General features: G+C 38.1%; 1 protein-coding gene across 2 annotated transcripts in view; it reads left to right on the top strand.

Moving 5' to 3' along the window:
* The window catches only part of WWC2 (WW and C2 domain containing 2), a 102021-nt gene that overhangs the window by 36147 nt on the left and 37891 nt on the right, over positions 1–27983 (top strand). The window contains exons 3-8 of one of the 2 annotated variants that reach the window (XM_030493126.1): positions 13730–13933; positions 14933–15009; positions 19658–19737; positions 23148–23277; positions 23713–23859; positions 24800–24873. In XM_030493126.1, coding sequence (XP_030348986.1) covers positions 13730–13933; positions 14933–15009; positions 19658–19737; positions 23148–23277; positions 23713–23859; positions 24800–24873 — 712 coding nt within the window. Of the gene's footprint in view, positions 1–13729; positions 13934–14932; positions 15010–19657; positions 19738–20241; positions 20284–23147; positions 23278–23712; positions 23860–24799; positions 24874–27983 lie in introns of those variants that run through there. The other variant, XM_030493127.1, reaches the window with a different exon arrangement.

Genomic DNA, 27983 nt, shown 5'->3' with positions numbered 1-27983 from the left:
ATTTTTCAGTTTGCCATTTTGATCATATAAGAAGGCTCATCTTGATTAGACTTTCTTGAGCTTCTGCAGTATGACTGGGAACAGGGAAAGATTTCTGGTGAGAGCAGTGTAGTTAAAGTATCAATTTCTGGTTTTCAGTAGACATATTATCCCATTTGTGTGCATGGGTTTGTTGGAGATGGTTGCAGTTGTATTATAGCTGGCTCAAAATTATTCGTGTAACTATTCATCTTTTTTTTTCCTGTGGAAGAAGTCCATGTAATGTGTAATAAATAAAAATGGTTAACATCTGTTGGTATCTATAAAGTGTAGGATGTTTGGTGGCTACTAAATATTCAGCAACACACACTGGCAGAGACAGTCTGATATGAGTAACAGACCCTGGCTTCAGTCTAACTCTACTGAAAGGAACTATTGTAGATAAGATAGTATGGGGTATTTGTAACTTGTATATGAGGTCTGGCAAATGTATTGTAGTTCTAAGAATGTTGTAGAATACATTTTAGGCTATAAATAATACTATATTTTTAATGTAGCAATTGGAAACGGAATGGGGAATCAAAATGTTGGGGAAAATTTGCCCTTTCATATAATGTTATTGGCTTTAAAAGGCTTATAAGAGAATCTGCTGGTACAAAATGACTGCATCTATTCCTACATATATTTTTAATTGAATGGGAATATGTCTAAACTATACAAAACTGTAGCAAAATTTGAAATATAATGCTCATTAGACTTACTGAATTGAATATATTCCTGAAAGCATTTCTATCTATATTATGCATTTATTACTCCATATTAATTGATACCTTTTTTTATTTTCATAGAAATTGTCCTTAATAACACAATAAAAGAGATTCTATTTAAGATCAGTACCTGAATATAGGTGCCTGCATCTGCACCTGCACTAGCAGTGCTATTGTTACGTACTTACTTAAAGAGCAGTAGCTATGTACTTACTTAAAAACCAGTAAGGTGTCTATGGCCATTTCAGATGCTTTAGGTTAGCTGAGACAACTGCACAAGGTCACTACATATGTCATGAACAGTAAGAGACCAGTGGCCTTTTGGAACAAAAGCTGGAGACAAGGCTCGTCTGACATCTCAAATGTGTGGGCAAGCGAATCAGCCCTGAGATGTCTCCGCTGCTTTTGTAGTCAACAGCAATCAGTCAATACAGTCAATGTAATGTGAAGTGTGATGTCGTTGACTGGTTGGGTGTCTGCTTTGAAGATGAGCTTATTTAAACTCTTTTAGTTGGGTCGGGCTGGAACTCTGATAATGAGAACGGGACATTAGATACCTACTGTGCTTATTGAACACCTGCAGATAGACACTTACTCTTGAACTGAATCTCACTCAATAACCTCATTTGGGCTTTTATAGCCCTGCTTTATTGGAATAGCAATGAGAGTCCTCTGATCTTGTGTGTGGTGGTAAATGTTCCTGAACTTTAAAAAGTAGGGACATACTTGATGGAATTCAAAAGGTGAAGAAAGTAAAGGAAACTTGCCTTTAATTTCTGCTTTGGCCAAAACTATAAAGCTTAATACTAAAATTTTGAGAGGCAATCTGCATTTCTGGGTGTTTTGAAAGTGCTTTCAGATCACTGCTCCATTGCTCAGATAATTGTGCTCTTTCATTTCATGCATGCTCAAAACTTTTAATCCGTTCTAAAGAATATCAGTCTTGTAGTTTTGTTGCCTTCTCCCCCCTCCTCGCCCCTGAAAGAGATCAGATGCTTTGAAGGTAAATTCCTGAATAGTATAAAACTGTCTGTGGGTTGAAGTTTTCCTTCACACACATGTAAGATGTTGAGGCTTCGACAGCATTGTCTTGGAATTCTCTTAAAATTGTTAACACACTGTAAACACTAATAACAGAGCAGAGTTGTGTATATCCATCTGTACACGTGTCTTTTTGTGGGTGGGGCAAATAAGTGCGATTAGCTAGGTTTCTTTACCTTATGTTAATGCATACGATGGATGACAAAATGGTATACTTTGGTATGCTTGAAGGTTTCCATCCATTGTTCAGTAGTATATTGGTTCCTGTGGTATTAATATAGGTGTTGCTGTGTAGCAATTTCAGTGAAACTTCTTATTTTGTAAAGTGGTATATTTTTAGTTTCGTACACTGTATTTTGTGCGGTGTTTTGGTGAGAGTACTCTTGAGTTGCAGGGAGGTAAACTGTCTAAGAATCTTACAAGTAGGTCATTTGTCCGACATGCCATGGAGATTTTAACTTCTACTTCATTTGACTGGGGTACATGTGTTGTTTTGATGCTGTTAAAATCTCTAGTATGGAGGTCACCAATAATTAGGGGGGAAGAATCTTTCTGGAAAGCAGGTTTTATGCCTGCTTACTGCTTTATTAACACTGTAATAATTCAGATGTGTTGAATATGCTTTTTGGATTTGAACTGTTGAAATTCTCTGTCAGGACAGTGGCTGTGTTAGAACAAGGAAGACTACTCTTTCACCTGCCTGCATCAATTATAATTTTGTTAATTCTCTCTTTTACTGGACAAAGAAGCCCAGTGAAAGAGAAAAACTGTACCTGTTGATAGGAGGAGGACCAAATTGATGCCTGAAAACCAGGCTGAACAAGGCAGAGTTTCAGGACCCTTAAATGGCAGCTTGAAGGATAGTGCCTTGGGAAAAATCTGCTCCCATGTGTTAGGTAGGGAAAGGTGACAAAAGACGTTTCATGTTCACTGCCTTCTGGCAGGATTTATTTTGGCAAATTGTTTGAGGAAGGGCTCATTGATTCTTCCCTCTCGAATCCCATAATTGTTCTGAACAGCTCTGTATTATCTTCCTATTTAATTTCTCTTTCTAGTGTCATTCCTACTGTGTGCCTCTGTACAAAGCTAGATTTGATAAAACTCTGAAGTTTCAGGTTGTTCACAGAACTTTGGAACCATTGTAGTAAAACTGGCCGATCTTGTTTAGTTTCTCAAACCAACCCAATACGCTATGAGCAGCAGGCTAGACCGTAGCACAGGAGGGTCTTACTCATGGTTGTTCATTCTTTTCTGTTAAAAACTCAATGTTGAAAATGTTAAGGATGGAATTTCATAGAATCATAGAATGGTTAGGGCTGGAAAGGACCTTAAGATCATTTAGTTCCAACCCCCTGCCATGGGCAGGGACACCTCACCCTAGACCATGTTGCCCAAGGCTCTGTCCAACCTGGCCTTCAACAGTGCCAGGGATGGAGCATTGACCACTTCTTTGGGCAACCTGTTCCAGTGCCTCACCACCCTCACAAATTTCCATTAGTGGTCAGTGTGGGATTTATTCTGCTTCTCTTGAAAGGTGGATATTTCAAGAAAACAGTACTAGGCTGGACCTTGCAATTTTCTAAAAATTCTACCGTATTTCTATAATGTCAGTTCTTAAAAAAATACTTACAATATATTGTTTTCTTAATAAATAAATAAATTCCCCATATGTGTAATTATCTGGCTTAGTCTCTTACCTTTTCTTTTCCCACACAAACCTGATAAAAGCCTACCTTCCTTAACTGCCAGTGGAAACTCAATTTCTTCTCCACAGAGGGGTAAGAGTTGGCTGTGAGCAGTCTGCAGTTGTAAAACACTCCATCAGGCATGAAGAATTTTCATCTGGTGGCAATATGTTTAAGTGTAATTTTGTTTTATTATAATCACACTTTTTCTATAATTTTATATATTTTAATGAGTGGAGTTTTTTTCAAATACAGCTTGGGGTTTTTTTAGCTTTTACTGATTGCTTTAGAGCTTTTTCATGATCCTTTGGGATGATGTAACCCACTTTGAGAAACCCTGGCTGAGATCATTACTTCATGAATGTATTACCCCAATTAGGAGTTTTAATGTGATGCTTTCAGCTTCAAGGGAGACCAGATTATGGGCCATCTGGCAAGACGGAACATGCATATGATGTGGTAGCTAATACTGCAAGAACCTAAATGCTTATCCTGTGGTTCAGGAGCACCCTTTGTTAGAGGGGTGACTGAAGGGATATTATTTGGTGGTCAGGGACTGAGGAGGTGCTTTTGTGCAGCATCCTTCTTACTGTGGCTTGGGGGAGTCCAAAGATTACATAGTTTATGCTGTTCACTTTTACAATAGTTACTGCATATATGTACTCCTGTGTTCATCTACTTCAGCTAATTTGCTAACACTTACTAATTTTGCTAAATAACACGGTTAGGAACTCAAGGCAATACCAAAAATAACACAAACTATTATTCCAGTGAATTTCATATAGCTACAGGCAAAGTCATCACTTTCAAATTTTTCCATTCTTCTGCAGGGTTTTCAACATCAGGCGTTAAGTGGCTGAAATGCAAACATTTATATTCTTAGAGCTTGGGTTTGCAAACACTTTTAAGCTGATATAATCTCTGAAAGAATTGGTCCTGCTCTATTGCTACCTCTGGCCTTTTGTTCTGTCCCTGCAATGTTTTTGCTTATACTGGCATGAACATTTGCATGGCCAGACAGTGAATCAGATCAGGGAGCTGATTCGGGTTGAAACCAAGCTGGTATGGGGGGAAAAAAAAGTTGCTATTTGTTCTCCTTTCCACACCCCTATTCATGCAAGCAAGTGAGGGAAGGTGACCTGGGGATATGAATGAACAGTCAAGTGGAAGAGGCAGGGGACAGCTGCTTTTCATGGTAGCACTGGTTGAAGGTATTTTGAAATGGAACGCTTGAGCTTTGATCTGTTCCATGCCCTGTGCAGGTTTGTCAGGAAGCAGTTTTGACTCTGGAGCTGTGATTTCCAGGTGCACTTCTTGCGTGGTGGTGGCAGCTGAAGCAGCAGTCATACTTGCTCTGGTTCCTGCCCCCACATTGTGTCAGTGTGAGGACATGCAGTAAACACGGACAGCGGGGAAGCACTCTGCTTCCTGAGGTGTGTGAGTTGTTGTTCTCAACCTCCTCTTCCTTCCCCCAGCTGCTCGGGTTTTCTGATCTGGATCGTTGCATGAGATGTGTGTAGATGAACAGATGTGGGGGTAATGGGAACAAGAAAGGAGAACTTCTACTTCAGCTTTGACAGGATAGTCTGAGGGAGTCTGGGACTGGGACAAGTTCTGTCTTGCCTTTAGCGTCAAATGAATCCCTGAATAACTTATCTCCTTTCTTCCAGTTCTTATTTTCAGGCTCAGGAATAACCAGGCAAGTGGTTGTTTTCCTCACTGCGTTGCACTATTAACCTATAAAACATGTACTCTGCCATTAGTGAAGGTTAGTGGCAAAGGTAGCAGAAAGGAACTGAATGATTTAAAAATTTTAAAAGATATTTTATATAAAAGCTAAGGATGGGAAGGAATAGCTACTCCTAGCCCAGTAGTATTTCAAGCCATCATATCACTTTATTTTTGCCACTCTGTACTTTATATTCAATACTATTATTTTTTTCCCTGCCCTCTACCCCCAGCACTTTTCTTCAAAGCAGAGTTGGACATCTTCCTTCTCTGCTTCTGCAGCTCCTCCCTACTTGGTTTTAATTGTCCACTTTGGAAGCATGAATGTACCTTTCCAGAGACAGCTATCTACCACTTTCATCCTCAGAGAAAAAGAAAATTGAGTCAGTGATGATAAAACATCAGAAGGCATGAGGTAAAGGGGTTTGTGTCTATTTAGCTCGAGAATAGAATTCTGTTGAGGTACCTATTTCCCCACTTGGTTTATTTCCTTCTTAAAATTTCAAAGCCTAGATATTTACTAAAACTGTTTGACACTTATAACACAATATTTTAGCTATGGGTATTCTATTTCTTCTTGTAATCTTAAAGGCTTTCATGACAGTTTACACCTGTGCAAGTGGTTTATCTAACACAGGGGATTTTGTGGCTAGATTGACTCTGATCTGCTCCAGCCTGGGACTCTAGTACATCTGCATCTATGAAAGTGTGCCAGGCTGTATTTTGAGACAGGGAAGAAGTCTGAAAATCCTACCATGAGTCTGCATTTACCATTAGCTTGAAGGAGTCAAACAAGTGTATCATGATCACAAATGTGCGCTGTTTGTTTCCACAATCCATCGCCATCTTCTGAGTAAGTGGTGACATGCAATCATTTGGGAAATGATTGTGGGACTCCTTATGGTCAGCAAACACACATGGTGAAAACCCAAGTGCAGTATATTTTACCTTGAATCTTATTTATAGGTGAGTATCTCCTCTGCACCCTGGCCTTTGGAAGGGATTAGAATAATAGGGTGCATGCTGGCTACAGAAGGAGGGCTTGAGCAATGAAGGGTCTGGATTAAAGGTGATTTTTAGCTGCTGACTTACATGTAAAGACTATATTTGCATGTTTTTCTTATGTCTTAGTTCTGATAGCTGTAGCAGTGGAACTTTACCTACTTATTGGATAACGTAGAGCAAAATGCTTGGAGTTTCTACTGCATTTGACTGTGAGATATATAAGCATATGCTACCCGATATCTAGAGGAACCTAATGTGCCATAAGGATAACATGTTCAATTTTAATTCGTAAAAATCTCTGAATAAATGTTTCTTGGAAATCTGCTCATGCTTGCATAGTATAGCTGGAAAACATTCTCATTTTCTCTCATTACTCAAATCCAAGCACAGAATTATTTTATGGAAAAGTGAAGAAGGTGTCTGGAAGAGAGGAGGCATTTTTTGTGTGCAATTTCTGTGTCAGGAAGCAAACTGTAGAGAGCTCAGTTCCAAGCATACTCTGAATAAGCTAATTTTCCTCCATGTTTCTATTTAGAATCCATATTCCATCTTATATGTGGTAGAATGTGATTTTTCTTTGTATATCCAGCAATGTGTTAGAACATTTTTAAGACACTGTATATGTCATCTTGTTGGACTGCATGGTCTTACTGAAACTTCTGTCTTTGGAATGTGCTATTATTTATTTTTATATACCTATTGAACAAATGTATCAGTGTGAAATTATGTAATATTTGTTTGTGAAATCTTCCTCAAACTTTGGGGTACAGATTGCTTCCTGTTTGAGTTTAAATTTTAAGTGTTTTAAGGCAAGGAGTGGGGTAGGGTGGTGGGGAGAAAAGGAATAAGAACAAAAAAAAGCATTCAGAAAGCCTTTGGTATGTAAGCAATAAAGTGCATTCCTTAAGTACGTCTAATAACACTTGGTTGTTCTCCCTGAAACTAGTGATAGTGCATTTGCTCCTTTGCTGTTCATTAAGACTTGCATCTTGATTGCCTGCAATATTTGTTTTGCCAGCTGAAGTACGATAAAGTAATATTTGCACTCTTTTTTTCTAAGTGTGTTTTTGTCTGATTGCAGGAAAAGTACTGGAGATTTGAAAGCCAGGTTGTTTATCAAGAAACGTGGGATATACTTGTAGAATAAACATATCCATAGTGGTTACGTAATAGTGTTGATAAAATTCCTTTCACCACCTACCATAAGCGAACTCACCTTATCCTCTGACGGTTGATCTCAGACACCATTTTTTCTCTTCTGATGTTATATGTCAAAGGGTGGTTGTTGATTTTGTTTGTGCCATCTTGACACATTTTTGTGTGAGATACCATTGAAATCTTGGTTCTCCTTTCACTGCTGCTGGCCCTGGTTTTGCTTGTCTGCAGCCTTTTTTCAGGGGCTTGCCTTGCCCTCAGCATGCAGTAGGCTGCTTTCCAGTAGGATGCTTCTCCATCCTGCTGTGGAGCAGGATATAATCCTGCCACAGCAAAGGCACTGGGAACTGTTGAAAAACCAGTCTGGGTTTAGCTTGTGCACTTTCTTCAGCCGCTGGGGTTCAGGAGAAGCATTAGGACAAGCTGAATGCAGTCAGCTACTGGGTTTGGGATTTTGAGGCCAGTGTTACTTCTGAAGGTAGGGTTCTATTTGGTTGGAGGTGGTAATCCTGCGATTGTTATGGAAGATAACCAGAGATGTCAGTTGTAGTGGAGATATTTTTTTATCACTTACTATTTCAGGCAGAGAAATTGCCACCCTGACACAGAGTATCTAGTGGAGTTGTGACATGGTGCAGCCCAGAGCACAGCTGGCTGTGTGTGTGTGGCACCCTTCTGCATCAGCCAGAACTACCCTCTTTTCAGTGTTAAGCCACTGCAGTCTTGCTACTCTTGTAGCCCTCATTTCCAGGTCTGGACACTTTCCTGTTAGTATATGAGGGAGGAGGTGTGTGGCATTGATGAGTAGATCCATACTTAAGATTTTAATGGATGACTAAATCTGTAAGTAGGCTTGCTGATGCCAAAAAAAGAGGATGTCTAGTTCCTTCCCCAGCTGGGTGATGGTTCCTTCTTCATACTGGCTCATTGGACCTTTGGTAACATGGCACAACTGACCTAACCCGCTAGAAGGTGATGTATCTGCTTTCATATTCTTTTGGATTCAGCGAGTGTTTCTGTGGGTTTAGTACATCAAACAGGCTTTGTGATAGGTTGAGTGAGCACCAGAGACTGCAGAAGAGAGTATGTCAATGTGTAACACTGGGGTGTGTGGGTTGAGGTGACATGGTGGAAATTGTCACTGCCAAAAAGGAGGGCTATTGCAGCTATGACACAGCTCCAGCTGTGGCACACAACTCCCCCTGCTCTTTTCCCTCCAGGTCTTAGGTCTCTGGTCCTTGTTTCCAGCCAGGTCAACTAATTTCCCTGGGAATAGCCTCTATTCCAAGATGGTGATGCTGCCACATTTACAAACTGAAATAATATGGGCATGTGTTTAAACAGATGAGAATTCTCTCTTCAGGATGAAAAGTATAATGTCACGATTTTGTCTCCTCTTGCTATGTATGTGTCCTTTTCAAGTAGCAATGTAACTTCTCCAGCTTTTTTTTCTAGTGGGGCCCCTTGAGAATGCTTGTTCTCTGTGTTGCCTAAATGCAGCTTGTCCAACTGAAGACAGCTTACATGTGGTCGTTCTAGAGCCAATCAATGCTATTATTATGTTTGGCAAGGGGAGATGTTGGAAAACTATTGGTTCCACATATTGTTAATCCCGTAGTAAAATGTCAATTCTCTCATGTCTAGCAGTAGGGCGTCAGGGAGCCGTTCCCTTCCCTGTGGGATTTTCTAGTGGGATTTTAATTTCATGTATTTTAGGGAAATACGATCTACTGCTGATAAGGTAATAGTTTCCTTCTGTTCAAGTAGACTGTAAAAATTTGGCACAGCTTCTCGATAGCAGACAGGGACATAACATGTGAAAATAACTCATTTAAAAAAAAAAAACGGCATGCCTGACTATTGCCTGTATGCTATGTATAATATATATCTTATGTATAATTACACAGAGCATGCATAACATTGCTGCCCTAAAAGCAAGTTCTAGCCAAAGGAACAAACAAAACTTTCAAAAGCATAAAGTCAGCCCTGGCATTTAAGTTTTGAATCATTGTTTGGACCAGCATTTTTGCTGAGTTGAAGTGCATCAAACCTGGCTGGCGGTGAGCCAGGAAGAGTGCATTTCATGAATAGCAGTATGATTAAAGCTAGCACAGCTTCCTCTTCTACATTACATGGCTGTGAACATTTCAGTGCACAGGAACGTCCTTGGGTGGAGCGTGCCATCCTGCTGCTTGGGCGGTTCCGCTGGGCGAGACTACAAGTGTTTTTTGTCTCACAGAATTTCCCTGCAGTGTGGGTAGTCACTCAGATCTTTTAAAATAGGGGTAAATAAATGGCTTGTTTATAATTTTTTATAAATCTATTAACTACGCGCTTGCAGTAATTTGTTTAAAGTTAAACTAATTCATTTTAAATCAAGATCTCTTAATAGAACTGAGTAATTCTGATTTGCAAGTGGCTTTGCCAAATGATGCTAAAACCAAGTCACATTAGGAATGTGTAACCTGAATATTAGGTACACCACCACCCTCCTCATTCTGTTACTATGGATGATTATTTTGCATTGTGATTGGACAGAGGAAGTTGATATATAAAGATTATTTTTAAATCGAAGCAGTGCTCTTGATAAAGCCTGGTGTACAACTCCTGCTGTTTAAAAATTCATTTTAAGGAGGTGCCTTCGGTTAATATCCTGGTTGATGTCACAGAAAACAATGGCCAGTACATCATCTTCATTTTCTCTACAAGAACCAGCTGAACTCTTGAACTTAACTACCTGGTGATGCAGAAAGTGTTGTAGAGGTTGTGCCCAGGGGAATGGTTGTTCATTCTCCACTACTGATAATTGAAGTCCAGTTAGTATTTTTTAGAACAGATACAGCTCTACAGCTCTGTCTAGTGTTCATAACCAGTGCTTACTTCTCACCTGACCAGCTAGCAATCTGGTTTTTGCATCATTCATATGTGCTGCAGACAAGGTTGTAAGGCATCTTGTTGCAGTCACCAGTGGAAACATGTCCTAAAAAAGGAATGAGATCTCCCAAGTTTATTTTAAATTAGCTGTTGAATAATAAGGGTAGGAAAATGTTTGGATGTATTTTTGGTTTAAATTTCACTCTTTCATTTAAGCATGAAGGGTTTCACGTCTCATTTTGAAATGTTCAGCAAACTGTTCCCTCAATGACATGCATGTAACTGTTGCAATAATATTCTTGTGTATAGAGGTTTGACCTTAATGGCAGGTGCTTGAAACATTCTCGTCCAAGGAAAAAAAATCCTTATCTCTGTGAGGCTTTACTTTGAGAAGAATAAATATTTGGTTTTGAAAGAACTCTGCTTTTTAAAAAAAATTATTGGCTCTTGGAAGGTACATGTGCTCAAATGAACATACTTTTCAAAATGCAGCACCACAGTACCAGAAATATTATCCAGTCTGTCTTTGCCTTTTTTTTTTTTTTTTTTTTCCCCTCTGTGGAGTAAACCTGATTAAAATTGAGATAACTGAAAAGTATAGATGAACAAGCATATGGTGCCGCTACACAGGCACACATTTATACATATATATATATCTCTATCTATCTATGAACAACTTGCCAAACAAGTGATATGCTTTTTGGGGATTTTCCGCTTCATAACATTTAAGAAGACATAGAGTAAAAAATACTTCAGAGCCTTTTCTGCTTGGTAGAAGTTGAGTGACAATTCTGGGATAGTCATTCCATTACTCTTTTGCTTATTCCAGGATTATGTGTTTTCCCAACTGAAATGAAATACTTGCAGACAGAAATGGCTGAGAATAATTTGACCAGTCAATGTTACCTACACAGGCACATACCCAAACCTTAGTATGCTGAAGTTACAGTATGCAGTTTTAAAATGCAGGGTCACCTTTAACTTGTTTATGACTATCAGTATAAAGGATGTTAGCTCATATAATCATACTATTGTTTTGCACATGCAGCTTGGAGAGGCAAAAAGAAAATGATTTTATTTGTCAGCAATACAGAATAATCTGCTGTTGATCAGCTTTGTCCTTCTCTTGCAGTCACAAGGACAGGGCATCTGTAGGCCACGTTTTAGAACTCTGCAGGCTACATTTGGTCTTTGGGCTGCATGTTGAGCAATCCTCACTTAAAACCTACAAGGCAATTACCTACAACGTGCTCGAAGATGAGACCTTCCAATCTTGTAAGATTATTTGGTGGCTGCTGGTTGCACTCTTAAAACACAATCGCATCATTACATTCTTCTAAAAACCCAACATAACTGCATTTATCCTATTTGATCGTTGACCCATGAGAATCCCGCTTCATGGTCTTCATCCTGCTTCACAAAAAAACGAGAGCTCTTCTCATTTGAAGAGTAAATAACTGTGAATGTGGAGGTGTGTTAAAGCGCAACAGCAATAAGTGGGCACAGGTAGGGACATGTGTTGACCATTTGGGAGGGAAAAGGTATTGATTTGCTTCTTTGTGTGACCGATACCTTTGTGGAAAAGAGCAGGTGGCTATAAGCACGGAGATAGGTATGTGTGTCCATAGCTGTAGTTAGTTTTTTTTGAGAGAGTGTTCCTATTGGGGTTATTGGAAAGCCAACTGTGTGTAAAGCCTCTCTGCTTTAATCTGTTATGCACCACACTTGGATTTATGTGATTTATACTCTCTATGCATCCATTGTGCACGTCTAAGAAATACCTTTCCCCGAGTAAAAATACAAAAGCTTGACATGTTTGTAAGTGGTGGAGGAGGGTGTATGTGTGTGTGTTTGTTTTTAAAAGCATTGCTAGTGCAATAGACACTGTCAGTTTAGGATTCTACAGGGTTGCTTTTATGGGATGCTTCTTTTTATTTATGTCTTTCAGTTTATGTGATATTAACACCAAAAAAGGCTTTGAAAAACTGGTAGTCAGTCAGTATAGGAGATTGTTATTAACCAGAACGTGTTCTTATCAGCTTTTGCTGTTACAAAATCTGTTTTCATATATGGAGCTTAAAGAGTGCCTTCTCCCCAGCAGTGCACTTCAGCTACAGTTCACAGCACTCAGATTGGTTCTACTGCCCTTCTTCTTTTTCCGCAATCTTCAGCCCATGTTCCTGTTTTCCCCCCTGCATAGGTTCTCACAGTAGAACAATTCAGAGAACTAAAGTGGCAGAAATCTAACCAGAGAATAAACTTCCCTCCTCCTTTTTGCAGAAAAATTCCAAAGTAAATACTATGCATTTAAATACTTTGGCATTAAATGTTGCTTTTTATCTCTGTGGATCTCTGAGGATTTATAGTGGTAACTTATAAAAAAAATGCAGTGTGGTGCATATTTGCATTTAGCTTTCATTCTTTTCATGGCTATGCCTTATCAGAATGTGTTTATACTTAGTACAGCTTTAGAGGAAGAATATTCATTGTACAGCTTCAAAAAGTGCTGAAGTCAGAATATATTAATGATAAGATTGAGCGTTCAGTTGTAACTCTTTGCATTGTTTACATTTGAAAAAACCCCCATAAATCTTAAAAACCTGCATTTAGATTGATCTCATCACATACTTTCTTAATATATGCTAGTACATTAGGTCTGATCCTCTTGTCTATGCATCTATGCAAGTCTGTCTTTTGTGTGGCTGCTGCAGTTAAAATGGTTGACCTGAAGCCCTTCATGAATTAAGGGCCTGTTCCAGCCTACTCATTTATACCTGGGTAGTTGGTGGGAAGAAGTGGACACTTCAAAGTCAGTTCAGTCCCATGTATCTTGGGCAGCTGTCTTTGATGGATTGAAGTGCCCTCTGAGGGTGGCCCTCTCTGTTTATTGACCATAAAAAAGAAAGTTGTATCTGGGATCAGATGCCTAGCAGGGACAAGGATAGAGTTAGGTGAGATGATCTGGAGAGTTAATGATCTGTTAGTTCAGTTACAGGCAAAAAGATAGAAGTGTTTTTTTAGAGGGAAAGGAGAGAGATAACCACTATAAAACATGAATAACTTACGACTGTAAAAATTAATGAAGTGGGGAGGTGGGGGGTGTAAAAAAATGTGATAGCTCAGCTTAGTTTTCATTTTTGTTCAGAAATGCATTCAATTTTAAGATGTCATTGAAAGACTTTATTGATCCAATTATTTTCAAATACCCTGCTGCAAAAAAAATAATCTTATTCTTGAGGCTTAGGATGTTATTCATTCGTTGAAGGTGTGGAAATCATCTACATAAGCATTTACCTGTTGATCCCTTAAATAGTGTTTCTTACACACACTATTGTGGCAAAGAAAAACTTAAATAAAATTGAGCATTTGCTTAGTAACCAAAGGCAAACTATGGTTTAGATTTCTATAGCTGTGGATTACAGACAAAGAAGCAGTCTAGTTGTCAATGGATTTTAGCAGAGGTCTCTTTAAATCCTTTCTTTTTCTTCTATAAAGAAACAACACAAATAGAAGATCCCAGGAAACAATGGAGGCAAGAACAAGAGAGAATGTTAAAAGATTATCTTATGATAGCCCAGGATGCTCTCAGCACTCAGAAAGAACTGTACCAGGTGAAAGAACAGAGACTAGCACTTGCACTGGATGAGTATGTACGGTTGAATGGTGCCTACAAAGAAAAATCAAGCTCTCGTACAAGCTGTAAGTACAGTAGAGAATACAATGTAGCTTCTTTGATCTGTGCTTTGCAGGGGATCCTGTTTCTCTTCAGGATGAATTTTCAAGGTTTGCTGTGAACACCTTGTACTCTGACTTTTTTAGAGATAGCATCCCTACTTTTTGTATTATTATTTAATATAAAGGTATTCTTCTGGAGAGAACCCTCTTCTCTGTGGTACGATTGAACTGCTTTGAGCAGTGCTTTAGAGCAGTTGGCTCTGAAATCTATTTTGTCATGCAGTTTGTCAGAACAAAATTCTGCCAAATCTAGGTTCAAAGTCAGTAGGACCTCTTGCCTTCACAGCTGCATACTGAAATGGCCCTACTGTGTGAAAGGTGTCTGCAGTAGACCAAGAAGGGAGTTTGTTGGGGCTTTGTAAGAGCAGCATATAACAATTTTGTAGCCTGTGTGCTGTGATCAGGGATGAAGTAGAGATACACATTATAATGGTGGTCAAGGAATTGGCATTGCAGTAATCGCTGCCTGAGGTTAATGGTCAAACATCTCTCTTAGAAGTTCATAGTGTGATAAAAGTAACATGTGCAGCTGCAAAAGAACTGAGTGGCAGACCTCTGAGGCTTCTGAATAAATCTTCTGCTTTCCAGAAATCTCCTTAGAAATTACATCTTCCAGGAAGAGGTGATCACAAGATGGCTCAGCTGGAAGAATGGGAACAGAAAGCAAGGGATAGAAAGCCAGGGAGAATAAAGTACTACTTCAGGATCCTGGGATAAGCAAAAGAGGAGAGATACTAAATAGTGGTAGGAGAGAAAGGGGGGAAATTTTGATTATTTATTAATTATTGCCATCCTGCAATGCTGACTACTCTATAAAAGGATATATTTTGGTTGGGTTTTGGAGTTTTTTAAGTATTACATGTTTTACTGTACTTTTTAGATCAATGTGGATTCCTCAAGAAAGAAACTAATTAATGATTCAAAAGTACTTAAATATTTGTCCTCTTTTGTCTTTTAAAAAAGTGTTCTCAAGCTCCTCATCAAGCACAAAGTATGATCCTGACATTCTGAAGGCTGAAATCTCCACTACAAGATTAAGGGTGAGAGTACTTAATTCATATTCATTTGTATTCTGTGTGCAAAGTTTATGAGTATAGAACAAGCAAAGCTTGAACTTGCAGCTGTATCTTATACCCTTGTACTGAAACCTCTTAGTATTCTCATTAAATACCATTCTGAGGTTTTTAATTAACTTTTAAAGCTGTCTGTTACTTTCAGATAACACATTTGGGGGAAACTCTGACAGATATTCTAATTAGATGTGGGTTTAAATAAATCTGATAACTATTTTCACTTGTATGCTTTTGTTTTTGAAAGGAAGAGTAAAAATCTGTGGGTGAAAATAGAAAAGTACTAGGCCAAAGTGAGCTGCAGCTACATGACTGTTTTTACACAGTCTTTTCTGTGAGAAATACACCATTAGCTACATGAACTGCCTCAAAAATTTCTGTTGGTTTAAAAAGCACTTTTTGATAATAGTGTGAAACTTTGCTCTCTTGTGTCAAAATGGAACAATTCAGATCAAAAATGAAAGTTTGTGTTTGCATTTTGAAATTGCTAATGAACAAAAATCCGTTATTTGCGTCGACTGTGTTCAGTTTGGTCACTACAGTGTAAAGAACTTTCATTCACAGGTTAGTCTCTGGTGAATTTATTTTGAATAAGGAGGAAATGGTGTGGAAGACATTTAAAATCTATATAAGGAGTTAATTTATTTAAACTGTGGCATGTAATGCTCTATGGATAGCCTAGACTTTCTGTAGTTAGTAATGAAAAAATTAGATCAAACCATACAGGTGAAAAAGACAGCGTCTCACAGCATAGTCTTTCGATGAGGGCTGGAATAGACTCTCAGGAGCACAAGCGACAGCAGTTACTCAGCTCTTCCATTGCCCCCTCCTGGTTTCTGCAGAGAGCAGCACTCATAGAAGCCTCCGAGAGTAACATCCTCCTTCACCTGGAGTAAGAGTTATGATTAGGAATCCAAACAATTAATGTTTAAAATGAATTGTGGAATAGCTCATTAACATTTTAAAACCCAGTATAAATCAGGGGTGGAACACACTGTAAAACTGGCATCTGTATATTGCCCTCCTGACTGCTTTTACACCTGTTCATCCTTACCAATATCAACTTGTGGTCCCTTATCCTTTAAGGACAAGGGAAATGGTTAGTGAGAGAACTTATTCCAGCATTGGAGGAGGAGGTAGGAGGAAAAAATTGTAATTTTAGTAGGGAGAATCAACAGCAGTTAGAACCCTGTCAGGAATAAGAATGAAAAGACAAAGTGAGAGCTTCTTTCTAAAATGAGTGGAGCAGTAACAGATGTTCCCTTTGGCAAGGGGACCACTAGTATATTTGGGAAATTTAACAGTGTTGAAGAACAAAACACAGGACAAAATTTAAATATTGTCACCTACAAGTCAAAGAAGGGAAAATCAAGACATGGTTCTGTGTGCAGTTTTTCCCATTGTTTAGCCTCCCAGCTCAAGACGCAGAGACACTGAATCGCTTCTTGGCTGCGGAGTTACAATTTGTTCACTGAGGAGAGAGGCAGATTTGTTAATCAAAGTAATTCATTTTTTGGAGGTTCTTTCCTCTCTTCTTTATTTCTTATAGTCAAGGAGCCTAATATCCTGCTGGTTCCCAACGCCCAATTTATTGGCATTGCAAAGTCCAAGTTGCATATGTGGCTAAAATAGGTGACCTGAATCTTGTCTGCAGAGTGTAGGAGGGTGCAGTCCAAGAATATCTGTATCAGCATAAAGTGTGTTGTCATCCAAAGCCACTGGATATGAAAGTCATTGAGATAAGAAAAAGTGGAGCCCTGTGATGCTAGGGCTGGAAAGTGGTTTTCATGGAAGATGGCAAGAGAGGTATGACTATTACAATAGTTTATCTTTGTTTGAATGTTTGAGGATGCTTGCTAATATGCCACCTTTTGGCATCTTACAGTATATGCATGCGTGGACTTAATGGGAAGCAAAGTTAGTCATCAGTAAGCTGCTAGCCAGCTAGTTAGAATTCACACATTGTTTAGTGAATTATTAAGTCAGATGTACTAAATCTGTTCCTCTCCCTCACGCTGGCTGAGGCTTACTGGTATCATCAGGTTAATGGTGGCTAGAGGGGGGAAACTCAGCATTCAAGGAAGTTCCGAATTGGCCTTTGGCCTTTTTCTTGTTAGCTGTGCTTAATATATGCATGTGGAGTCTTTTGGATACATGAAATGCCTATTGTGCAATAGGTTGTGGAGAAAACATGACAGAAATCAGACAGCTGTTAAGCAAAATAAGCAGGAGAAGAAAGACTTTTCTCATAAGATTAAAACTGAAAGATCTGATCCTGCAGTGGACTTTGGGTGGGACCATTTGGGATCTTAATTAGTAATCGGTAAGATAATTCAACACGAAGTGTATGTGATCACAGTATGTTTTATGTATATGCAGCAAGCAGGGGATGCACCTTTATAAAATAACAAGGGAGGGATGGTTGTTGTTCCATTACTACTCGAGCGCTGGGAATAGAAAGAGGGTTAGCGCAGGAGCCTGCTTGAAGATGCAGTTAGAAGCAGGAAATGAGAGGCCTGTTAGGTGACTTAAGATGACGTGCAGAGGCAGTAGGAAGGGGGTGAAGGATACAACAAGTGAAGAGTTGTGAAAAAGCAGGAATTATATGAAAGATCTGGAGGAGAAGACAAGGAGCACAAGAGTAGTTTGATGCAAGTATGATGCAGTAAACACAAAGTCTATATTACGATGTAGGTCACGTCCTTCTAGGATAATGTGCCTAACTCACATTTCTTGATAATGAAATGATGATGAATCACAGCAGAGGACACTCAGAAGATGATCTTCAGGGTTTCTGTAAGGGTTTCTGAGAGATCCAATCCTCTAAGTTGAAATCAAGTATGCTTTCTGCTATTACTATAAATTCACATTTCTGATTTTAAAGAAAAACCGTAACCATTCTATGTTTCTCAGAAAAGTTGAGACTTCTTTCATATTTTGCACATTAGCTGGAACACAGAGGTGATATCTGTTCGTTTTCTATAACCTTGAACAGAACACTTGAGGGGATTATTCTTGGGGGTTTTGTGCTAGTCAGGGAAGAAACCGTTACGGAGCTCTGGATCTGTACTTAGAGACATTCTCTGTTTATCATGCTAACTGTTCAGCATAGTCAAAATAAAAACAGTTTTCTGTCAAGTAAAGCAACTAGTGATGATAGTTTCTGAAAGCCTGAACCTAACCCTTCATCTGGTGAACAGATTCTGCTTTGGAGAAAATGGAGTTTAAAAGCATTTTATTTCTGTCACAAAAAACATTAGCCAGAAGCTACAAACTTGAATGCCTATAATTCACAAACCCATACAAAGACCCCACAAATCACTGGTTGTTTTAGACACACAAAGCATTTTAAGTCTCTTGGAAAGCTACAGCAGCTGCTGATGCTCAGTACTTTTAGTCACCTGGCATGTTGGGAATCTTTTTTTTATTATTATTATTTTATTTTTTATTTTATGAATAGTCTAAGGGGATTTGGTTACGAAAAGTCTTGGAGACATGTTTTGAAATTAATTTCAGTTAAAGTGGTCAAAATTCTTTGTTCTGATAAAAACTATTTTTCAAAAGAGTTGAGTATCTAAGAACCTATATGAAAATCAGCAAGAATTTCACAGAGGTAGGTGGTAGCAGGGGACTTCCGGCAGGCTCTTCCTTTTTTCACCCTACTATTGGGAAGTGAAAATCCTAACAGTATCTGGCTAGTATGTAGAGTGCAAATGAGCTGGGTATAGATGCACAAATACTGGAATTTGGGAGTCTGCATTTCAAGAAGGCATTTCTGTCTCTGTAAGCCTATGTTGAGGATTAATTTTAATTTGTGCTAAAGTACACTGCTTAATAGATGATCCAGAAACTTTGGTTTAGTACATTTGGGGAGTATGACATAAAATATTAAATGGAGGATTTATTTTTTTTTTTATTTAATCTCGATTCATAAATATTTGGTGGTGTTCTCATATCTGCTAACATCTGAAATAGTAATACCTACGTGAAAAAGCAATTGAGCATGCAAATTCAGGGAAAGTAGGGATTCTTTTGCCAAAGACATTTCTACTAAGTAGATGCATATATTTGCAATCCAGATATGTTTAGTGGTTGTTGTCTTTGAATGAAATGAATGTGAACTATGTATTTAGGGATCTGGTGTCTGTGAAGCTCTATAAATAAGGATGGTTCATAGGAGAAAGGTAAAAAAAAAAGAAGAGTCCAAACTTAGTCTTTTACAGTGCAAATGATGTGAGAGGCTCCTGGAACGAAAGGGTGAAAAAATAAGCAGCCTAAAAATAAACAGGCACGTCCCTGTAGGACAGTTGGAATTCATGCTTAGCAAGTGAGAAGTAAATTACTTGTTAAAGTTCTCTCAGGTTTAATAACACAGTGTGGTATTGATACAAATAAGGAATGTGATTTAATCTGCTTGTATCCCTTTAATACTAAAATATGTTGCCCGTAGACATCAGGAAGAGAGCCGATCCTTTTATTTTTAATATGTGTCAGTAGAGCAATTTACTCTCTCTTTTTTTCTCAGCTGATGTAGAGACTACATTAATTGTTCAAAGCCATGTGTTACGCTGTTTAACAAGAGGAATTTTCTAATTCTTGCTTTGATTTAACACACAAGGTTAAGAAGCTGAAGAGGGAACTCTCTCAGATGAAGCAGGAGCTGCTGTACAAGGAACAGGGTTTTGAAACACTGCAACAGTGAGTAAAAGAAAATAGTTGAAACTGACTTAATTCAGTCGACCAGTTTCTTTTCTTTTTGGCATGGAATTGAATCCATCTTATGTAAGACAATTACTGGAGAAAAATGAGAATCTAATAACTCTTGTTGTTGTTGTTAGGAAGCAGGCAATCTGTAGAAATGGCAAACCTATTGTGCAAGTGTTAACATGAGAAATCTGTTCCCCCTCCTATTTTTTTTTTCCCCATGAGGTAGCTTGTGTTGCGAAGAGGCAGGAAGAAAGGCAGTGGGAAAGGGTCCCGAGGAACAATTCAGCTGCTTTGCATGTCCCATTAAAAATGCTTTTTTACAAAATTTGGAAATAGTTAGGAAATAAAGGTCTTTCTTTCATCCTTCCTAGCTTCTGAGCTCAAAAGAGGGAGAGAGGAAGGTGCTGTTCTCAGAGGTATAAAAGGTGTGCACCTGTGCAGGGTTTGAAATGAGTCACAATTTGAGAATTAGAGACCTGACTTTCTTTGTTCCAGTTGCTGGGATGCCTGATGTCCAAAGGGCTGATGCTGAACCGGGTGAGCATTCTGGGTATTTAACTAGTTGAATTATTAAGGGATGAATTTTTTTCAGTCTGAGCACTCCCTGCTGCTCCTGCCTTACAAAGCTGGGCCCTAAAGTATTAAACATTACTGGAACTGTCACCACAGAGAACTTGCTGCAGAAGAAACCTTGCTAACAAGCATGTTTTCTTGACTAATGTGAACAGAAATTTATTAATGCTAGTTATTTTCTGTATTGTGGTATGTACTCATACATTAAGGATACATTTGCACAGTAGAATGCTGAGCTGTGAGCTCTTAGTACATGAGTTCCAGTAGCAGAAGCAATGTTGCAGCATTAAAGTAATATTGTCTGGATTCATTGACCCTCTTTCTCTGGATCTCCTGTGTATGGCAGTGTGCTGTCAGATAAGTGATAATCTCTGTGCTGGAGAGCTTACAGTATATATAGGGAAGATGGACAAAGGGTGGGAGAAGGGAAGTGCATTAACTACATTTCTGTCTTACAGGTAAATAAAATGCAGAGCAGTGGTTTGCAAAGGGTGACAGAGCATCTGTGATTGGAGTTCAGTGACGAATTCTAAACAGAACATCTTGTAGGCTCTTGCCTGTGTATTTTAACAGAGCAGTTCTATACAGTAGGAATTTTTTTTAAGTGGGAGAAAAAAATTCTGGTCTGGGAAATGGTCAGTCATAATTAGAGACCTGCCAAAATGGATGAAAAATGGTTTTCTGGTATGAAAAGTTTGAAAGCAGTTGGAACCTGAAAACCCTCAGCACCACAGGAGGATGCCAGTCAAGTCTCTATCCTCCTTCATTTGACTAAAGCAGAAATGTAAGATTTGTTTGTTATTTAAATGTATAAAAGCTAGCGAGGTGCTCAGGGAGAAAAGGGTAGTGGATGGAATTTATTTAACCATAAATCAGATTTCATTTGAAGCAAAATTTAGAAGAAGAAAGACACATTGATTCTAAAGCTTAAGGTAATAAAAACTCATGCTGCTGTCCCAGGATTAAAGGTTAGCCAATCATGCTGGTTTTATTATATTAATTCAACAATGAAGTATTGTTTTAAAGCAGCTTGCTCACAAGCCATTTTGATAGGAATCCAAAGCATGTTTCAGAAACTGTCAACAGCATTCCACAGAAACACAATGGGTGTTTGTTTTTAAAATTCAGGCACCTTCAAACAGTACTAATCCCATTAATTTAAAACAGGATGATGGAATATCTTATATGTCAGAGATCCTTCTTGTCCATCTTAATTATATACAGAATAAAGCAGTTGCAATTTGAATGTGGCACATCATATTACTAGGCAGCATGTGGTGTATTACCCAACTATTCATTCGTGATCCCAATTGTTGGACTATCCTGTATCTATTTGACCTTAGCAACCTGATAAGTTACCAAAAATTGAGTGTTGTCAGACAATAAGTGCCTACCTATGAAAGAGTTTGAGGAACTTTCAAGCTGAAACAAATATATCCTTGAATAGGAATGAGTGCTGACTCACGTAAGTAATTTTCTTGGACAAATGCAGTTCTAGTTTGTACAAAAACTGAAATACGAATAAAGGAAAACAGAGATGCGCACAGCCTTAAAGACTGCTTGAGAACCATTATATCTTTCTGCACAAAACTGGAAAAAAAATAGAATACAGTTACAGGTGTTTTGTGTGAGTTGCTATTCTTGCGGGGGATGCTCAAGTTCACTTCAGATCATTGAAATATTTGCTCATTCCTCGCTCACAAGGTTAATGTCTTCCACCAAAGATGATGGATGGTGATAAAAACAGAAAACCAATTGCATTATAAAAGAATGTATTCTCTACTAAATACGTGACTTTTGTGAAGATGGCTGTTGGTTTTAATTTTGTGAAGCACAGCTGCAGTCATTTCTGCGATGCTATGAAGTACTCAGTTAAACTAGAGATCAGAGAAATGTGTTTACAAACTGTAGTTCTTGAAATAAATATGGAAATACTAAAATGAAATATCTTTTTCTCTCGAAGTTTAGGGGCTTTTTTTGTTTGGTTATTTTCAAGTTACAGTTTTTAAAATCATTGATAGTCCAGGAATTTAATGAATTGCCCGATCTATGACATATGGTGTTAATTATCCAGAGATTTTGTGAATCAAGAGAGCCTGGTGTGACTGGCTGAGCAGAACAGCTGTTCCAGACGGTTAATGCCTAGGATTAGGGTGAACAAGAGGGAAGCTGAGACAAGAATGGTGCTGGTTACATTTCTGCTCTGCAAGGCTGATTAGTGCCAAGAAGCTTGCCCGTCTACCCTGTCATGGTGTGGGTCTGGATAGAGGAATACTGCTACTTAAAAAAATTCTGCTTCTGTAAGGATCACAAACAGTTAATAGTATGAAAAGTGTACCCAAAAGCTGTTTCTGTTCTGCAAAGAGTTATGATGGGGATGGGCATTTTGACAGCATTGTCAGCAATAATGTTGTGCTCCTGGTAGCATGTGTACGAGTCTTCAGTGCTCTGTGCCCCTTATGTCTTTGTGACTGGATCAACTAGAATTGCTTGTGGAGTCTATGCCTGTGATAAGGCCCCAGTATTTTAGCTGAGGTGGTTTTAAAGCCAACAGAGGTATTTTTCCATTGAATATCTGATGTCAGCAAAAGCCATGCACTGGGCATTGTGTCTATGTTAGATAGCTTGACATTTTTGCCAAGGATTAAGTAGTAAGTGTTTTAGTGGAGACTTCAATGTCCTTTTTCCTCTTTGCGTGTCTGTTACAGGAAATGGTGTCTCTTATCTCCTTCCCTTCTGTTCTATAACTATGCTTCTGCCTGAAGCAGAACTGCAGAGATGTTAGTATTACTTTCTGTATCTGGTATTAATATTCTCTCTTTCCACAGAATTGACCAAAAAATGTCTGGAGGCCAGAGTGGGTATGAACTGTGTGAGGCCAAAGCCATCCTGAGTGAACTGAAGTCCATTAGAAAGGCTATAAGCTCAGGGGAGAGAGAAAAACAAAATTTAATGAAGGTATTTTGAACGGTTGAAGTAAGTTTTGTGTGGATTTGGTTTAACATGACTTCCTTTCCTGAAGATAAATACTTTGCAATTTATACTTCTTATTGGATTCTCGAAATTCTTTTAGCCATACTAGTATTAAAATGAATTTTCAGGGTGAAGTCTGTGACATTCCTAGTTCAAAAAAACACTCTATGTCAGTCAGACAATAAAAACTGAGACACACAGAACTACATGAGTAGTCTTTACATTGTCACAGGTGTTGGTCACCCTTAGCGCCACCTACCAATTGCTTGATTCAAAGGATAGTTTGCTTAATATTAAGTAAACCCAGAATTTTGGTATTGTAGTCTTTTATGTAAGCATCTTTTGGAGGTACACTGTGGTTTAAACACAGTAAAGTGCAAAGGAACTTTAACACCACCTCCTCCTCTGTTTCCTGGACAGAGTCTTGCAAAGCTGAGAGAGAAATTCAATCTGGACCAGACCATTAGGACATCAGAACCAGACTTGAGTTCCAGCTGTGTAAACTCCCAGCTGTGTTTTCCCAGACAAACTCTGGATACAGGGTCTCAGACTGACATTTCTGGTGAGGTGAGCTTTTTTCCATTTTGTCAAATGTAAAGAGAAATTGAATCAAAATGCTGCAGTTAATGGAATTGGAATCAAATGGTTGTTTACTGTTGCTGATAGGTGTATATATATATACACACGTTTGAGAGAATTAATTAGAATCAGTTATTTGATATTCCCCTTTACATTTTAAATTAAGATGAACTTACATGTTTGGCATGAAGCATTTATGACAATCTGATTTAATCAAATAGTTGCGGTACAGTGAAGATCAGCATAAGCAGATAGAATTTTTTGATTTGTCTATAGGATATGTTTCACCTTACAGGCTTAATTCAACGTGAAGATGTTTTTAATTTTCAGAAACAAGATCTCAGAATTTAAATATGCAATTTCATTTCATGCAGCTTAAAAACAGTCAGTGGAAGTACTTGTTCAGTAATTCATTAAAACCTTCTCTGTTTCATTGACTATATTTTACATACACAGAAATCTGTGCTTGATTTTTGTACCTTCTTTGAAGTTCTGTGAGCTAAGGTTATTAGGAAAAGACTGTACAAGGTTTTCCAAACAAAGAGCTAAGCTATGTTTTGTAGCAAATTTATTGAAATCTTTGAAATGCACTGAGTTCTAAATTGTGATCTCAGCGGAGTTCAAAGTAGGAGATCAAAATCTTGGGTGCGAGCACTGTGAGACTTGTTGGAAAATGCTCTTGCTTTACCCAGATGAAATATGGACAATTGGTAGTACAGAGTTAAAAATAGACGAACTGCATCAGAAGAAAACAGCACCATTTTATACATCTGAGTAGATTCCTAACTAGGCATTTAACAGCAAGTGTGTGGCTGCAGGTGGGTGTGGTTTTAGTCTTTTAAGTCATAATTTTTCTAGCTTGTGCATAGGTTTTGTTGATTCGTTTAACAGCTTTACACATTAAGAAGGTTATTTCTTTTTTCAACAGGTTGGAGCAAGAAGTAGATCAAATTTAGCAGAGAAGGTCAGACTAAGTCTTCAATATGAAGAGGCAAAAAGAAGGTAATAGGGTTAGCTGCTTTGTTAAGATACAGCCTTGAAGCTGTTGATCTTTGCAGCACTAACATTGTGCTCGCAGTGACATCTAGTGGGCTGCTCTCCTGAGGCAAGTGGGCATCACTGCAAAGTGCTTCTTTCGCTTCAGAATGCAAGCAGACTTTCGGGAGCAGTCGGTGCTTTTGAAAAGTAGGTCTACGTTTAATGCTAAGTTGAATGTGTTAAGAAAGAAAATAAAGACAGTGACAAATTAATAGCAGTTCTAGGATTAAGGGAATAGAGCAAGGTAGCTTTCCACTGAAAGGAGTCACCAGGTTATTTATGACCATTTTATGCTGCTTTGGGATCATCCTTTCAGTTTACTATGCTACTGAAGGCTCTTCAGTTTTAGAGTTGCTTCAGACTTCCAGTGCAGATTGAGTGGGATTAATTATATCTTTTTTCCTTAGGACTTTGCATAATTTAAATACTTGTTATCACTATGGAGTTTGTTTTTTTTAACGGGTTTAACCTGAGGAGAAAAGAAATCAGGAACTGCTCCACTGATGAATGTGGAATGCCTTTCAAATAAAGTTCTGCAGGGGTTGCTCATGAAAGCAGTGCCATTTTGATGAATTGCCACAGCACTGAAGAATGGGCATCAGAAAGCAGAACATTCAGGGCCAGAATGACATGTCTTCTGGTGCACCCAGAAGTGCTGCATAATACTGGGAGAAGATTTACTATTAAAAAAAAAAAGTGTGTGTGGAATATCTTTCTATTAATAATGTATTAATTAATGCTGTATTACTTTCTAATACTTTTCACAAAATTAGGTGTCAGCTATTCAGAAACCTTACTTTTTTTGTTATGGAGGTGCTTTCTAATTTAAGGGGAATAGAAATCTAAAACCTTAAGCCGTACTCAAAGTTATTTTTTCACTCTAAAGAACTAAAGAAGGCAATAAAATAAAAAATAGCACTCTTTCTCCAGATGAAAACTGTGCTTAAAATGTCGTTTAATCTGCATGGTCAAGTAGAAAACTGAGAAAATAAATTTGCAGCTTATAAGTACCAAGTAAAGGCATAGATAGTTTTTATGTTTTAAAGGCAGGAGGCTGCACAACCAAGTGGGGGTTTTTTTGCCTAACTTCAAATATATACCCTCCTCATACCGAGTAGCAGCTACCATCCTTGCTGGTAACAACAGTCATTCTTTATATCCTTATTAGGGAGCATAAAACTTTCTTTGATGAACACATTGATTATGTAATAGCGCTAAGGCTATTGTGTTTATTCAGTATTGAACATGTATGATTTTGGCTCAGAATCATTATGTACATAACATTAATTGTCAGATAGTGATGTAGATAGATGGCATTTTTTCTCAGGCGTGATTGATTCAAATCCAGATCATCCTTGGTATCAAGACACAGTCAAAACAGAAGTCCCAGCACTGTGTTTTATCTCACTTTTTCGACCAAAAAACTCCTGGCAGTAAGTCAGTTTACTGCTTCTACCTGAAAAATAAAAAGAGAAAGAGAAAAGAAAACCAGTTCAGGGTATGTAGTACTGCAGCACAAGATCTCACTGTCTCACAGATTAGTCATCCAAGAATGTGGGTCAAAATTTCAGTAGCTCATGCATTTACCTTCACATAACTAAGTATTTGTTCTATGTAACATTAGTGTGTTTCAAGGTTAAATTCTCTCCTTTAAAATGGTATCTTTATTCAGTTTTGTCTGAAAACTGCCTAGTAATGAATATTCTTTTCAGCTTTAAATAAGACAATTGTATGTCTTGAAGACAGTGTTAAAGTCTTTAAAGTGTTTGCACATACTGGTTTTATCAGTGACTACTAGGTGAACCTAATAAATTGTACATATCCTGGACTAATGAAGATACATACCAATTTGCACATAAAGTTCAGTATCTAATTACATCCCCCTGAAGTACTGTGGCCATTGTAATCATCACTATAATTCTTTTCTGAAATATTAAATATGAAAATACTTAGTTGTTTTGTGTTAAAATAATTGAGAGGATTGTGTAAGTGAACTTCTCTACTTGAAAATTATAAGATAATTTCGTATGTTGCATGTGTTATATTGCTTAGCCAGCAAAATGTCTTGAAGAGGTGGAATGGTGATGTTAACTATACTAAGTTCATTTGCAATTGTTACTCAAAAGGATCTAATATAGCGCGCTGACAATCCTGTCCTGATGTGATGAGTATTTGGGTAATATTCCTTGTTGACCTGTTCAGCAAGGACTTCCTCAAGAGTGAGACCAGTGCAGTTTTCTTGTCCATCCAGTCTTTTGCCTGTGAGGCAGCTGAAAAGAGTGTCAGTTATGGTAGCAGAGAGTTGTCTATAGCACAGGAGCAAAGGAACTGTTTGGAGACCACCATCCCATCCCACAAGCCATCTAACAGCTGTCAGTAGCAGCTACTTTCAGAACAAGATTAGCTAGAACCAGTGACCTGGAGATGAAAGTCTTAACATTTCATTATCCATCTGAAATTACTCAGTTTTTTTCCCTCTGACTACTGCTCTTCTAAAGGACTGTTGAATATAAGTGATATATGTAAGAGCTGCAAAATAAGTTGAAATGCTTAATTTCATCTTTCCACTGTTTGGTTATGGTAGCGCTGCTAATAGTATTTCTGTTTATTTTACATTGTTTTTTCTGTGAAAATACCCTGAGTAAAACTTTTTCTTGCAAAGGTTTGGTGGGATATGAGTTGTTTTCATTTTTGAAGCTGTTGATTTTTTTTTTTTTTTTTTTTTTTTTTTCCACTGAGGTGCAGATGAGAAATTTTCTATGGAAAAAGAAAGGGGGTGGTTTGTCTTCAGCTTCTAGCATAAGCAATGGGATAGTTAGATTCATCATTAACTATTCTTAGCTTTGCCCATAAATAAATGCCTTAATGTACTGTAAAATTAAAACTGGAGATGCAAAATGAGCATGATATTATTAGTTTTCTTAATCACAGAAAACAAACTGGAAAGAAGAAAAACATTTTCCCAGAGATCTGTCAGAACTGCAGAAAGATTATACATACCAAATTATCTCTGTATGTGTTTATGAAATGGGTCATTACCTTAGGTAGTGCCTGCTAATATTGAAGTTGCACAG

Source organism: Strigops habroptila, chromosome 7 (assembly GCF_004027225.2).
Source record: "Strigops habroptila isolate Jane chromosome 7, bStrHab1.2.pri, whole genome shotgun sequence".
Lineage (NCBI taxonomy): Eukaryota > Metazoa > Chordata > Aves > Psittaciformes > Psittacidae > Strigops > Strigops habroptila.
This window is presented reverse-complemented; position numbering and strand designations above follow the sequence as displayed.